General features: G+C 44.6%; 1 protein-coding gene and 1 pseudogene across 1 annotated transcript; both read right to left on the reverse strand.

Annotated features, from left to right (window-relative positions):
• The window catches only part of LOC119302821, an 8807-nt pseudogene extending 7591 nt beyond the window's left edge, over nucleotides 1–1216 (reverse strand).
• Nucleotides 1217–3546: 2330 nt separating this feature from the next.
• Nucleotides 3547–8702, reverse strand: LOC119302822 (G-type lectin S-receptor-like serine/threonine-protein kinase At1g11300). The gene is made up of 7 exons (XM_037579860.1): nucleotides 7355–8702; nucleotides 7179–7280; nucleotides 5176–5369; nucleotides 4878–5076; nucleotides 4351–4600; nucleotides 4113–4263; nucleotides 3547–3997 (listed from the first exon to the last, which is right to left on the reverse strand). Exons 1-7 carry the CDS (start codon nucleotides 8700–8702, stop codon nucleotides 3695–3697), a joined length of 2547 nt encoding a protein of 848 aa, XP_037435757.1. The 3' UTR covers nucleotides 3547–3694.
• Between the last annotated feature and the right edge of the window lie 5810 nt (nucleotides 8703–14512).

Below are 14512 nucleotides of genomic sequence, written 5' to 3' on the forward strand. Positions count from 1 at the left end.
TGAGCTTTCCTTTACATTGCTGTTTCTACCCGATGAAGCTCTGAGCCACTCGCCCCATTGGAGCGATGAGTCAACCGGCGGGTCACATCTTCCCCCTATGTGCACCAATCTTCCATACTCAAAACAGAAGTGTGGTATCTTTTCATAATGAAAGTCAAACCAGGTGCGAGCCTTGTCGTCCAGTGACGTTTTGAGGTAAAATCCTCGGACTAGCGGTTCATAAACAGAAATTTTTGGAGGCACTTGCATGTCGCGACGGGCACTGATGTCTCATCGCAGTACCCGTACATGCCGCAATAGCCGTAGTGGTTGCATTCGAGGGACAACCATTTCCCAAGAACTACCCATGCCGATGTATTACTACTCCAGCTCTGGATTTGGAACTCGCCAAAGTAGGTCAGCACGTACCTAGTGTGTGGGGCACCATCAGAGACGTTGTAGGTAGTATAGATCTCATCGTCGCCATTGACTACCGCCAAGTAGATGATAACATCTGCACTGCCATTTGCCTGCTGGTATCGAAGCTCGCTCTTCACCAGGTACCCCGTCCATGGAGCGCTACGGGACACCGGACGCTCCCCGTCCCATAAGAATATTTGAGGGAATGCGCTTGTGTCGCCACCATAGGAGAAGCGCCCCGACGAAGGGTCACTAGGACCCTTCCAGGATACCAGGCGGTCGCTGGTTCCATTTTGCATGTACTTGAACCGGAGCTTCATGCCAGGAAGGAATGTGTCGGTGTGGTGCTCGAAGCTCTGCCACAACGTGGTGCCGTTTAGCGAGCGGATGACGAGGTCGCCGGTGTTTAGAAGCACTGCCACAGGGGTAGACGAGCCCATGGCAGCACCCATGTTGGTCGTTGTCCAAATGACACGGCCACCGCCATCACCATCTGATAGAACAAGATTGGAGGAGTTGGTGAGGGAGAGCATCGGTGAAGTCGTGTTGCTGGCCGGGTTTTCTCGGTTGGCAACCCACACCACGGTGAGCTCAGGGATGTTGTTGTACCAGATGCCGAGGTACATCTGTGTCGGGGTGTTGGATTTGGACAGGGAGAAAAAGCCTAATGCAAAGGACCTCCGTCGGAGACGATGGTGGCGTCAGGGGACAGTGTTTTGCCGGGTACAAGCCGGTCTTCGGACGCTCTCAATGGCAGGAAGATCAGAAGTATCAACACTCCTATCCTAGTGAAGCATGGGAAAGCCGGCCAATCCATCGGTAGTTGAGGCCAGAATTGATACTGCTAAGTGGGTGTCTTGCATTGAGGTTTGATCACAAGCAAGAAAATGGTTCGAAGAAGGAGAACGACAAGTTCCAGCATCTATTATCTATCTATACATGTTCGATTCCGGAAGCAGATGCTTCAATAATTCAAAGTCTTTTGGACAGGAGCAGTTGAGAGTGTGTTGGATGGAGTTGACATCTCAGCTGTCCACGTCGGAGTTGGGATGCCACTGTCACTGCTGACTAGTCAGGCTAGTGACTGAAATAGTAAGCAATACCGGCACCTTGTTAGAAAATAAAACTATATGGTTAAATTATAAAGCATGATTATTATGCCATAGTAAATCTTGAAATTTATCATTTGTTATTTTTATTTCTGAGATCGTTCGCGGGTGAACCATAGTAAATCACCTTGAAGACCTGTTCCTGATAATTGGCGGGAATTCCACCACGTTTCCAATATTGAATCGACCTGATGCTGAAGGCATGTCTTGGTCCCTGTGTGGTGTTGTACGCCTTGTGCCTAGTCAGGTTTTTCTTTTAACTTTTTTGTTCATGGAATGCTGTAGCACTAGTATCGACTATTAATTTGTATTGATTCCGGTGAGATACCGAGAAAAGGATCAAACTGTACAATGATGGCGGCAGCGCCCTCTTTGAGTTCATCGTTTGTTTGTTTATTACTAACGCTTTTGCTGTGAGCTGTCTATTTTCGTTGAGGGCAACCACACACATTACATTAACCAAATAACAGAGTACATACATGTCAGATTTCGAAATTGATACATATTTGAAAGATCAAAGTGCCGTTAAGAATCAAAGTCTCAATGTTGTTTGTTCACAAAGAGGTGATTCTGACTAAGGATAGCTTGGCAAAGCGTAATTGGGAGGGGAGTCAACGATGTTGCTTTTGTGATCAAGATGAAACTATTAAACAACTTTTTATCGATTGTCCGCTGGCAAAACTATTATGGCGTTCAATTCATATAGCCTTTAATATCACCCCTCGAAATAGTATTCACACGTTATTTGGGACGTGGCTAAATGGATTAGAGCTAAATACCGCGAGACATATTCGGATAGAAGTATGCACATTACTTTACGCTGTATGGAACTGTAGAAATGATATGGTTTTTAACAGACAAACTCGTATAAATTTTTTGCAGGTTATCTACAGGGCCACTGTTCGGATCCATATGTGATCATTAGTCAATCCTGCGGAAGTCAGGGAGCCTTTGGTTACTGGGTCTACCCGATGAGAGATGATAGCACGGGATATCTATAACCGGTTTGGATGATGGTCCAATAGGCTAGTTGTTTGAGAGTAGCGTTTCGATGCTCAGACTCATCTACAACCTGTCAGAAAAAAGTAAAAAAAATACTAGAAAATTCAAAAAATTCCATTTTATTGCATGATAGAAAATTTCTTGCGTGAGTTCCGCTTCAATTTTTAGATCATTTGGACATCTTAATAGCTCTCAGCAAAAAAGATAAATCGGATCAGAACAGTGCATGAACAGTAAGCTTTTTACATTTCCCAAATTCGTCTATTTTGCTGAGAGCTTCTCAGGTATCCAAATAATTTGAAAATTGGAGCAAACTCATGCATCAAATTATCTATCATGGAAAAGGATAATTTTTTTAATTTTTGTACTATTTGTTTTGATTTTTTATCTCAGCGTGGGCAGATGAGTTTGGGCTCAGAAGTGGATTATCGTAGATGTTTAGTCATCTAGTCCTATTTTTGCCGGAACCTTTTTGATTACTTTTTCAGCTCTGAGCGAGCTTGTACTGGACCGCAGACCTTTCGGATACTTTGCTTAATAAAGAGCTGCATGCGTCACTCTAATGTAGAAGTCGGGGGTGATCCTCCTTTTTTAAAGAAAAAACAGAGTACGGACACCAGGATAGAACATGTGTCCTGGATACTATGCAGAAAGAACCCCATTTGTATCAACTGGTGAGACTCGTGTAGCTTATGCTTAGAGCTGTTTTGGGAACTGATGGTGGTTACTAGCTAGAAGCCTACGGTCCTATACTCCTGTTGTTTATTTCGTGGACCTGTCTTGGTTGTAGTTTCCTTGAGAGATGAAATTAGGAGCAGGAAGTGTTAAAGACACAAATTAGCAAGAGGATGCTCTCTCGCTGAAAACAAAATCAAATTGTACGAATAAAAGCCAAAGCAAAGCAACCAAAGGGACAAGAGAAATGACAGCACGTTCAACCAAATAGTCAATGAATCTATCACTTGTATCAGTGTGAAATCACTTTCATCAATATGCTTTTGCTGAAATTTTGTATGCACCTTGATAACATGTTTTTTGGTCTTCCAAACTGAGGCTGCGATTTATCAAGGCTAAAAGTGGAAAGTAATGACTACTAAACAACAGATGTGTTATATAGCCATTTTGTTTAGCCTGACATCTTTTGATAATATATTCAATACATATAGGACAGAAGAACCATCATTTCATCGCCCCTCTATCTCAGTCAGAGTAAAACTATTCACAGAGTTCTGAATATCATCTCCAATTTGCAGCGTTTCAATTCTTCGCCGCGCAAAGTAGGCAGGGCGACTGGGGGCTGGAAGTGTGGTGCTTCCATTCTCTAGGATAAACACGACTAATGACATGAGGGGTCTGTCATCTGGGTTCTCTTGGACACATAACAGTGCTATGTGGATACAAAGCAAAACTTCATCTAGTGAACAAGTATCCATGATAGATGAGTCTGGCAGTTTCTCTGTCTTCCCTTCCTTCCACATATTCCATGACTGAAACAACCAAGAACATCATATTATTTTTCATTTTGTATGTCAAACTAAAAATTGTTTCAGAAACTCATGCACCTACTAAATGGAACTCGAGGGAAGTCTTATATGTACTTACATAGACTATGAGGCTAGGGAATCCCATGGTTTGATTACTGGAATTTCTCCTTATACCGGTTACGACCTCCAATACTAACACTCCAAAGCTATAGACGTCGGACTTCGTAGAGAAGACACCCTCCATTGCGTACTCAGGAGCCATGTAACCACTGCTTGTCATTTCAATTGCAGCAGTTACCGAGTGGGTGTTGAATTGATTGAAAACTTAGTATGAGTGTTTCACAATGCATACTTACTAGGTTCCGACAACACGTTGGGTATTCGCATTTTGTTGGTTATCTCCGAAGATCCTTGCCATACCAAAATCCACTATCTTGGGTTTCATCTCTGCATCTAGCAAAACATTTCCAGCTTTAAGATCCCTATGAATTATGGTCAGTCTTGAATCTTCATGTAGGTAAAGAAGCCCCCTTGCGACCGGTTTGATTATATTAAATCGTGTCACCCAATCTAGCAACATTTTTCTTGAACCATCTGTAAACATAGCTATAAAAATGTGAGCAAACTTGTTTTTGAGTTGTTTTATGAAATAGTGTGTTGTTAGAATTTGTACCAAAAAGTGTAGCATCTAGGGCCAGTTCTTTTGGGCGGCTTAAAAAATAAGCTGCCTCTCCCCAGATTAAAAAATAAGCTGCTCCCAAAATTCATGCAGACTTCTAGATTAGTAATCCCATAACTACTTCAGAAGCCCCAATAAATAAGGGAGGGGGCTTATGACAAAAGCTAGGGAGGAGGCGGCTTATTTTTAAGCCGCCAAAAGAACTGGCCACTAAGCTTTTGATAGGGAGGTACTCATAAATCAACAACTTTTCATCTCCTTCTGCACAACACCCGAGAAGTTGAACCAAGTTTCTGTGTTGTAGTTTGGCAATTAGAATTACTTCATTCTTGAACTCCTTTGTTCCTTGTTGAGAATCCCTACTTAGCCTCTTGACAGCAACTTCTTTCCCACCTAACAACCCCTGGAAAATTTTAAGTTAAGATCATGATTTATGTTTGTTATGTGAACCACTCAATTTTGTTGATTTATAAGAATATTAGAAAAACTACTAACGATTTACCTTGTAAACTTTTCCAAAGCCTCCTTGTCCAATCACACATGCTTCAGAGAAATTGTGTGTTGCGAAGGCAATTTCCTCAAATCTTACAAATGGGAAATCACGGTCATGAGAAAGGTTTCCTTCACTAAGTTCGTAAGAGGTACTCATACCATCCAATGATACATTCCTCCGTTTTCTCCATTTTTCTCTCTTGCCTGCTTCCACAATGTTATAACCCCTAATAAGTATCTTAGATGCAAAAATAATACTCATAAATAGTTGTTTTGACCCCTCAAATTGCTGATGTTTGTCTACTATTGACTTTACAGACTCACAAAACTAGATCAAACAACCCATGGGGCACTTCTATCAATGTGGAAAACTATAGACTTAATATGACCATGACTTGACATTTTAGATAAAGTACGCACGCTAGAAGAAACACAATTTCTCTTTGGTTGTTGCCCTTACCCCCATTTTTGCCCGATATGCTTGTGTACGCACACAATAAAATGCATTAATTTTTTAATCCATAATATAGTGACCAATCATTCCTCTTGTTTTCTGAACCATGTCCATGTTGAGTATGATTTCTGGCATGTGGACTCCCATCTTATGGCATGTTCTTGTTTAATACAGTAAAAGAATTGATTCTTAGAATATCACTACCCCTTACCCTAAAAGTTAACTCCATATACCATACCTCCAAACTTAACTCCTCAAAAGTTGAGGGGTTCAATTTTTGTGCACAGCCCTTCCCTGAATATAACTCACTTTTGGGTGGGATAGGGCTAGGATTGGGAGGGAGCAACTTTTTCTCAAATATAGGCAGAATTTGCTCCTCCCTAAACTTATCTCGTCATATTTGAAGGAGTTACACATTTTATAGGAAGTTTTAGATAGTGTAACCCTCTAAAGATATTTGTTTTTAGGGAGTAACAGTTGTATATAGATATTTGAGGCCTGGATATGCTCCAAGGGCAGCCTTTTTATGGTGGAGGTGAGCCTAACACTACAAGAAACCTGTTAATTCATGACGGATTCCTGATGACATTTTCAGATTCTGTCATGAATGAGTTGGTACAGCCCCGCAAGACCGCCGAAGCCCACTAAAGCCCGGCTAATTGTTCCCCGTATAAAAACCTAACCCTAACACCCTCCTCGCCCCCTCCCTCCGCCGCAGCCTCCTCCCAATCCCGCATCCTCTCCAACACATCGCCCCCAACTCGCCGCCTCCCTCCTCCCGCAGTTCACCGCCGGCCCTCCCCTCCCCTCCTCTCACCTCACAGCTCTGGCGGCTCCTAGCTCTACCACAACCCCCACCCATCTCTCTCTCCCTCCCTTCTATGAACCGTTCAAGTTGGAAGGTAGGAGTCTTATAGCTTTTATCCTAGAACCAGTTCAAGTTGAAGACTCAAGTCCCATGCTGAGTAAAATAATCTAACGGGCCAATATGTCAGTTATGAGAAGTCGTAGCAGTCCAGAGAAACTGAGGAAATTGCAGACGGAAAGAAATCAATGGCCACTTTATATTATTCTGTACAAGGTGGAAGGAGCCAAACCTTTAGAGGCAACCAGGAAACTTAGTCGCCATTTGCTTAGAAAACTTAGCTCATAACATGCCCCTAGTTGCTACTTCCTCTATTCCATATTTATTGAAGTTATATTTTTGTCCTTAGTCCAAATTTGAAGTTCATAATAAAATTTATTTTTATACTATGCATATTTAATGTTGCAGATGTTAGCATATTTTCATACAGACTTGATCACATTTAAAGACTTGACTGAGCACAAAAGTTGAACTTCATTTAATCTGGAATGGAGGAAATAGCTTGAATATTGTCCATTGCCGTCACATCGTTTGCAATGGATGTCGGTTAAACCAATCATTAACTCACCTAAGTGTTTTTTCGCTCTACTTTGTGTGGGTTCAATGATTTTTAGTCGAAGGACACAATATAGAAGTAGACACCAAACTGTGGTAAGTAAATATGGATTATCACATAGCGGAATAGCAAGTTTACCTTTGAGTTTTAACCATGCCAATGAAGTGCATACAAATAGCAGAAAACTGCTTCCTAAAACTGGCAGCACAATCTTCAGAACATTCCTCTTTGTTCCTTTACCTGCAAAATACATAAATTCATACATAGCATAAAAAATAACAATCATAGCTAGTGTAGAGGGAGGGATTTGGCACCAGATGATGTTGCGTCCAAGCCTGCAGGTCGGAGATAGAGTGTGTCGCTACCGTGCTCTTCGCCTATTTTCCCAGTGTCAACCAATTCCCCAGACCACACCAAGCACCTCGTCACGTCTCCCCTGGACCTGCCGCTGCCAAGGTTGGCATACGCGTACGCCACACACGAGCAGTTGCGCTTGCACTCAGCCGCACACTCCTCGAACGTACTCGTGCCCCCGCCGACAATTGAAAATCTGTCAGGCGACTTCATCCTTGACAGGGCCAAGAAGCCGTCGGTGCACCCTTGCAGTGGCTCTTTTCGCCGGCACCCTGCTGAAAAACTACCATTGGTCCAGTCCATCATGTTTGCCGGCTCGAAGCCATCAAAGCACTTGCACGTCGGGATTGGCGCTGCTGTCTCATCGCAGTAGCCATATGTGCCACAATAACCATACCGGTTGCATTCGGGGGATGGCCACTTCCCGAGGACTAACCACGTCAATGTTTTGCTATTCCAACTCTGGACTAGGTACTCTCCGGAGTAGGTCAACACGTACCTGGTGTGTGGGGCGCCGTCGGAGAGGCTGTAGGTGATGTAGATCTCCTCGTCGCTGTCCACGACGGCTAGGTAGATGATGATGTCCGCGCTGGTGTTCGCCTGCTGGTATCGACGCTCGCTCTTCACCAGGTACCCTGTCCATGGCCCGCTGCGTGAAATCGGGCGATCCCCATCCCAAAGAATTACTTGGAGGAACGTGATTGGATCGCCGCCGTAGGAGAAGCGCCCCGACGAAGGGTCGCCAGGGCCCTTCCAAGAAACCAGACGGTCACTAGTGCCAGGCTTGTTGTACCGGATCCGGAGCTTCATGCCAGGGAGGAACGTGTCGGTTGGATGGTCAAAGCTCTGCCATAACGTGGTGCCGTTCGATGACCGGATGACGAGGTTGCCGTTGTTCAGAAGCACTGCCACAGGGGGAGACGATCCCATGGGAGTAGTCACGTTAGTCGTCATCCAAACGGCACGGCCACTGCCATCACCGTCGGATAGGACAAGATTGGAGGTGTTGGTGAGGGAGAGCATCAGTGTAGTCGTGTTGGTGGCCGGAGTTTCTCGGTTGGCGACCCACACGGTGGTGAGCTCAGGAACATCGTTGTACCATATGCCGAGGTACAGTCGGGCTGGAGTGCTGGAGTTGGAAGGCGAGAAGAAACCTAAGGCGAAAGCACCGCCGTCGGAGACGATGGTGGAGTTTGGGGAGAGCGGCTTACCGGGGACAAGCCGGTCGTCGGAAGCACTCAACGGCAAGAGGATGAGAAGGATCAGAACTGTACTGCTGGTGCAGCATGGGGGAGCCGGCCAATTCATCGGTAGCTAGTAGGCCATTCTATTGGTGGTGCTAAGATGGTTGGCTTGCATCGAGCCTTGCTCACAAAGTCACAAGCAAAAAACAAAAAAATAACGAGAGAACGACTTGTCATAACAGACATCTCGGCTGAGGATTGAATAATGCAAAGCTTGTGGAATTTTGGTAGATTGGCTTGGGGTAGTTGAATGTGCGTTGGATGGAGTTGACATCTGAGCTGTTCACGTCCGAGTTGGGATGCCATCGTCACTTGCTTACTAGTCAGACTAGCGACTGAAATATAAGTTATACCAGCCCGGCTGCTATATCCTGGATGCAGTTTGGAGCCTGCTTTTTATTCTCATCCCTAATTGTCTTAAAGTATTTTCATATGTACTCCCTCTGTAAACTAAATATAAGATCTTTTAGATCACTACTTTACAGAGGGGTATCTTGTTTCTGCTACAGATTATGTTGCCGATGTCAGAAACAGAATAGAGAACACATTCAAAGATAACAACTTCTAAACAACACAAGATGCCTGGAAATTATGGTGAGCCCGGCATTGTTTCTTTTTTTTATACTATTTGTGATACATTTTGTTGCAAAATAAGAAATGATGTGTTATACATACAGTTTCCAAGAGCATTTTGATATATTATCTAAAAATGAAAATAAAATCATCTCCCCTCCATCTCGGTAATAGTAACACCATTCATGGAAGTTTGAATATCAATTTTTATTTGCTCCATCTGGGCAGCTTGTCGCGCAAAATAGGCCGGGCTATTTGGGGGCAGGAAGTGTGGTGCTTCCTGTTGGGGAACGTAGCAGAATTTTAAAATTTTCTACACATCACCAAGATCAATCTATGGAGTCATCTAGCAACGAGGGAGAGGGGAGTGCATCTACATATCCTTGTAGATCGCAAGCGGAAGCGTTCAAGAGAACAGGGTTGATGCAGTCGTACTCGTCGTGATCCAAATCACCGATGACTTAGCGCCGAACGGACGACACCTCCGCGTTCAACACACGTATGGTTGGGAATACGTCACCTCCTTCTTGATCCAGCAAGGGAAAGGAGAGGTTGATGGAGATCCAGCAGCACGACGTCGTGGTGGTGGAAGCAACGGTGATCTCGGCAGGGCTTCGCCAAGCTCAGCGAGAGGGAGAGGTGTCACGGGAGGGAGAGAGAGGCGCCAGGGGCTAGGGTGCGGCTGCCCTCCCTCCCCCCACTATATATAGGGCCCCTAGGGGGGGCGCCGGCCCTAGAGATTGAATCTCAAGGGGGAGGCGGCGGCCAAGGGGGGTGGCTTGCCCCCCAAGCCAAGTGGGGCACCCCCCACCCCTAGGGCTTCCAACCCTAGGCGCAGGGGGAGGCCCAAGGTGGGCGCACCAGCCCACCCGGGGCAGGTTCCCTTCCCCACTTCAGCCCATGGGCCCCTCTGGGATAGGTGGCCCCATCCGGTGGACCCCCGAGACCCTTTCGGTGGTCCCGGTACAATACCGGTGACCCCGGAAACTTTCCCGATGGCCGAAACTGGATTTCCTATATATAATTCTTCACCTCCGGACCATTCCGGAACTCCTCGTGACGTCCGGAATTTCATCTGGGACTCCGAACAAATTTCGGGTTACCGCATACTAATATATCTACAACCCTAGCGTCACCGAACCTTAAGTGTGTAGACCCTACGGGTTCGGGAGACACACATACATGACCGAGACGACTCTCCGGTCAATAACCAACAGCGGGATCTGGATACCCATGTTGGCTCCCACATGCTCCTCGATGATCTCATCCGATGAACCACGATGTCGAGGATTCAATCAATCCTGTATACAATTCCCTTTGTCAATCGGTACGTTACTCGCCCGAGACTCGATCGTCGGTATCCCAATACCTCGTTCAATCTTGTTACCGGCAGTCACTTTACTCGTACTGTAATGCATGATCCCGTGATCAACCACTTGGTCACATTGAGCTCATTATGATGATGCATTACCGAGTGGGCCCAGAGATACCTCTTCGTCATACGGAGTGACAAATCCCAGTCTCGATTCGTGCCAACCCAACAAGACACTTTCGGAGATACCCGTAGTGCACCTTTATAGTCACCTAGTTACATTGTGACGTTTGGCACACCCAAAGCACTCCTACGGTATCCGGGAGTTGCACAATCTCATGGTCTAAGGAAATGATACTTGACATTCGGAAAAGCTCTAGCAAACGAACTACACGATCTTTGAGCTATGCTTACGATTGGGTCTTGTCCATAGTGAGCCTCTAGCAATCGTAATACATGTGTGAGCTATGCTTAGGATCCCGTTATTAATGACATATAATGTCCATAGTCAGGAAACCATGACTATCTTTTGATCAATGAGCTAGTCAACTAGAGGCTCACTAGGGACGTGTTGTGCTCTATGTATTCACACATGTATTACGATTTCCGGATAACACAATTATAGCATGAACAATAGACAATCATCATGAACAAGGAAATATAATAATAACCATTTTATTATTGCCTCTAGGGCATATTTCCAACAGTCTCCCACTTGCACTAGAGTCAATAATCTAGTTACATTGTGATGAATCGAACACCCATAGAGTTCTGGTGTTGATCATGTTTCGCTGTAGGGAGATGTTTAGTCAACGGATCTGCTACATTCAGGTCCGTATGTACTTTACAAATATCTATGTCTCCATTTTGAACACTTTCACGAATGGAATTGAAGCGGCGCTTGATATGCCTGGTCTTCCTGTGAAACCTGGGCTCCTTGACAAGGGCAAGAGCTCCAGTATTGTCACAGAAGAGAGTCATCGGGCCCGACGCATTGGGAATGACTCCTAGGTCGGTAACGAACTCCTTCACCCAGATTGCTTCTTGTGCTGCCTCCGAGGCTGCCATGCACTCCGCTTCACATCTAGATCACATCACAACGCTTTGCTTGCAACTGCACCAGCTTACTGCCCCACCATTCAAAATGTACACGTATCCGGTTTGTGACTTAGAGTCATCCAGATCTGTGTTGAAGCTAGCATCGACGTAACCCTTTACGACGAGCTCTTCGTCACCTCCATAAACGAGAAACGTATCCTTAGTTCTCTTAAGGTACTTCAAGATATTCTTGACCGCTGCCAGTATTCCATGCCGGGATTATTTTGGTACCTTCCTACCAAACTTACAACAAGGTTTACATCAGGTCTGGTACACAGCATAGCATTCATGATAGACCCTATGGTCGAGGCATAGGGGACGACACTCATCTTTTCTCTATCTTCTACCGTGGTCGGGCATTGAGCTGTGCTCAATCTGTACCTTGCAACACAGGCAAGAACCCCTTCTTTGACTGATCCATATTGAACTTCTTCAATATCTTGTCAAGGTACGTACTCTGTGAATGACCAATGAGGCGTCTTGATCTATCTCTATAGATTTTGATGCCTAATATATAAGCAACTTCTCCAAGGCCCTTCATTGAAAAACACTTGTTCAAGTAGGCATTTATGCTTTCCAAGAATTCTATATCATTTCCCATCAACAGTATGCCATCCACATATAATATGAGAAATGCTACGGAGCTCCCACTCACTTTCTTGTAAACACAGGCTTCTCCATAAGTCTGTGTAAACCCAAACGCTTTGATCATCTCATCAAATCGAATGTTCCAACTCCGAGATGCTTGCACCAGCCCATAGATTGAGCGTTGGAGCTTGCACATCTTCTTAGCATTCTTAGGATCGACAAAACCTTCTGGCTGCATCATATACAATTCTTCCTTAAGAAAGCCGTTAAAGAATGCCGTTTTGACGTCCATTTGCCATATCTCATAATCATAGAATGCGGCAATTGCTAACATGATTCGGACAGACTTCAGCTTCGCTACGGGTGAGAAAGTCTCATCGTAGTCAACCCCTTGAACTTGTCGATAACCCTTAACGACAAGTCGAGCCTTGTAGATGGTCATATTACCATCTGCGTCTGTCTTCCTTTTAAAGATTCATTTATTTTCTATGGCTCGCCGATCATCGAGCAAGTCAGTCAAAGTCCATACTTCGTTTTCATACATGGATCCTATCTCGGATTTCATGGCTTCTAGCTATTTGTCAGAATCTAGGCCCGCCAACGCTTCCTCATAGTTCGAAGGTTCACCGTTGTCTAACAACATGATTTCCAAGACAGGGTTGCCGTACCACTCTGGTGCGGAACGTGTCCTTGTGGACCTACGAAGTTCAGTAGAAACTTGATATGAAGTTTCATGATCATCATCATTAACTTCCTCTCTAGTCGGTGCAGGCATCTCAGGAACATTTTCTTGAGCTGCGCCACTCTCCGGTTCAAGAGGCAATACTTCATCAAGTTCTACTTTCCTCCCACTTACTTCTTTTGAGAAAAACTCTTTCTCTAGAAACGATCCATTCTTGGCAACAAAGATCTTGCCTTCGGATCTGAGGTAGAAGGTATACCCAATAGTTTTTTTAGGGTGTCCTATGAAGATGCATTTTTTCGACTTGGATTTGAGCTTTTTAGGTTGAAGTTTCTTGACATAAGCATCGCATCCCCAAACTTTTTGAAACGACAGCTTAGATTTCTTCCCAAACCATAATTCATACGGTGTCGTCTCAACGGATTTCGACGGAGCCCTATTTAAAGTGAATGCGGCAGTCTCTAAAGTATAGCCCCAAAATGACAGCGGTAGATCGGTAAGAGACATCATAGATCGCACCATATCAAATAGAGTGCGATTACAACGTTCGGACACACCATTATGCTGAGGTGTTTCAGGCGGCGTGAGTTGTGAAACTATTCCATATTTCCTTAAGTGCGTGCCAAATTCGTGACTCAAGTATTCTCCCCATGATCTGATCGCAAGAACTTGATTTTCCTTTCACGTTGATTCTCAACCTCACTCTGAAATTCCTTGAACTTTTTAAAGGTCTCAGACTTGTGCTTCATTAAGTAGACATACTCATATCTACTCAAGTCATCAATGAGGGTGAGAACATAACGATAGCCACCGCGAGCCTCACCGCTCATTGGACCGCACACATTAGTATGCATGATTTCCAATAAGTTGGTTGCTCGCTCCATTGTTCCTGAGAACGGAGTCTTGGTCATTTTACCCATGAGGCATGGTTCGCACGTGTCAAATGATTCGTAAACAAGAGACTCCAAAAGTCCATCTGAATGGAGCTTCTTCATGCGTTTGACACCTATGTGACCAAGGCGGCAGTGCCACAAGTATGTGGGACTATCATTATCAACCTTACATCTTTTGGTATTCACACTATGAATATGTGTAACATTACGCTCGAGATTCATTAAGAATAAACCATTCACTAGCGGGGCATGACCATAAAACATATCTCTCATATAAATAGAACAACCATTATTCTCGGATTTAAATGAGTAGCCATCTCGAATTAAACGAGATCCTAATACAATGTTCATGCTCAAAGCTGGCACTAAATAACAATTATTGAGGTTTAAAATTAATCCCGTAGGTAAATGTAGAGGTAGCGTGCCGACGGCGATCACATCGACCTTGGAACCATTCCCGACGCGCATCGTCACCTCGTCGCCAGTCTCCGCTTATTCCGCAGCTCCTGCTTTGAGTTACAAATGTGAACAACCGCACCGGTATAAAATACCCAGGAGCTACTACGAGTACTGGTAAGGTACACATCAATTACATGTATATCACATATACCTTTAGTGTTGCCGGTCTTCTTGTCCGCTAAGTATTTGGGGCAGTTCCGCTTTCAGTGACCACTTCCCTTGCAATAAAAACACTCAGTCTCGGGCTTGGGTCCATTCTTTGACTTCTC

This window comes from Triticum dicoccoides, chromosome 5A (genome assembly GCF_002162155.2).
Source record: "Triticum dicoccoides isolate Atlit2015 ecotype Zavitan chromosome 5A, WEW_v2.0, whole genome shotgun sequence".
Classification (NCBI taxonomy): Eukaryota; Viridiplantae; Streptophyta; class Magnoliopsida; order Poales; family Poaceae; genus Triticum; species Triticum dicoccoides.

Coding starts and splice junctions, on each gene's coding strand:
- LOC119302822 (XM_037579860.1), bottom strand. CDS start 8,702: ATGAATTGGCCGGCTCCCCCATGCTGCACCAGCAGTACAGTTCTGATC. Junction 5,077..5,175: donor GCTTTGGAAAAGTTTACAAG/GTAAATCGTTAG, acceptor AAAATTTTCCAG/GGGTTGTTAGGTGGGAAAGA. Junction 4,601..4,877: donor TATCAAAAGCTTAGTGGCCA/GTTCTTTTGGCG, acceptor ACATTTTTATAG/CTATGTTTACAGATGGTTCA.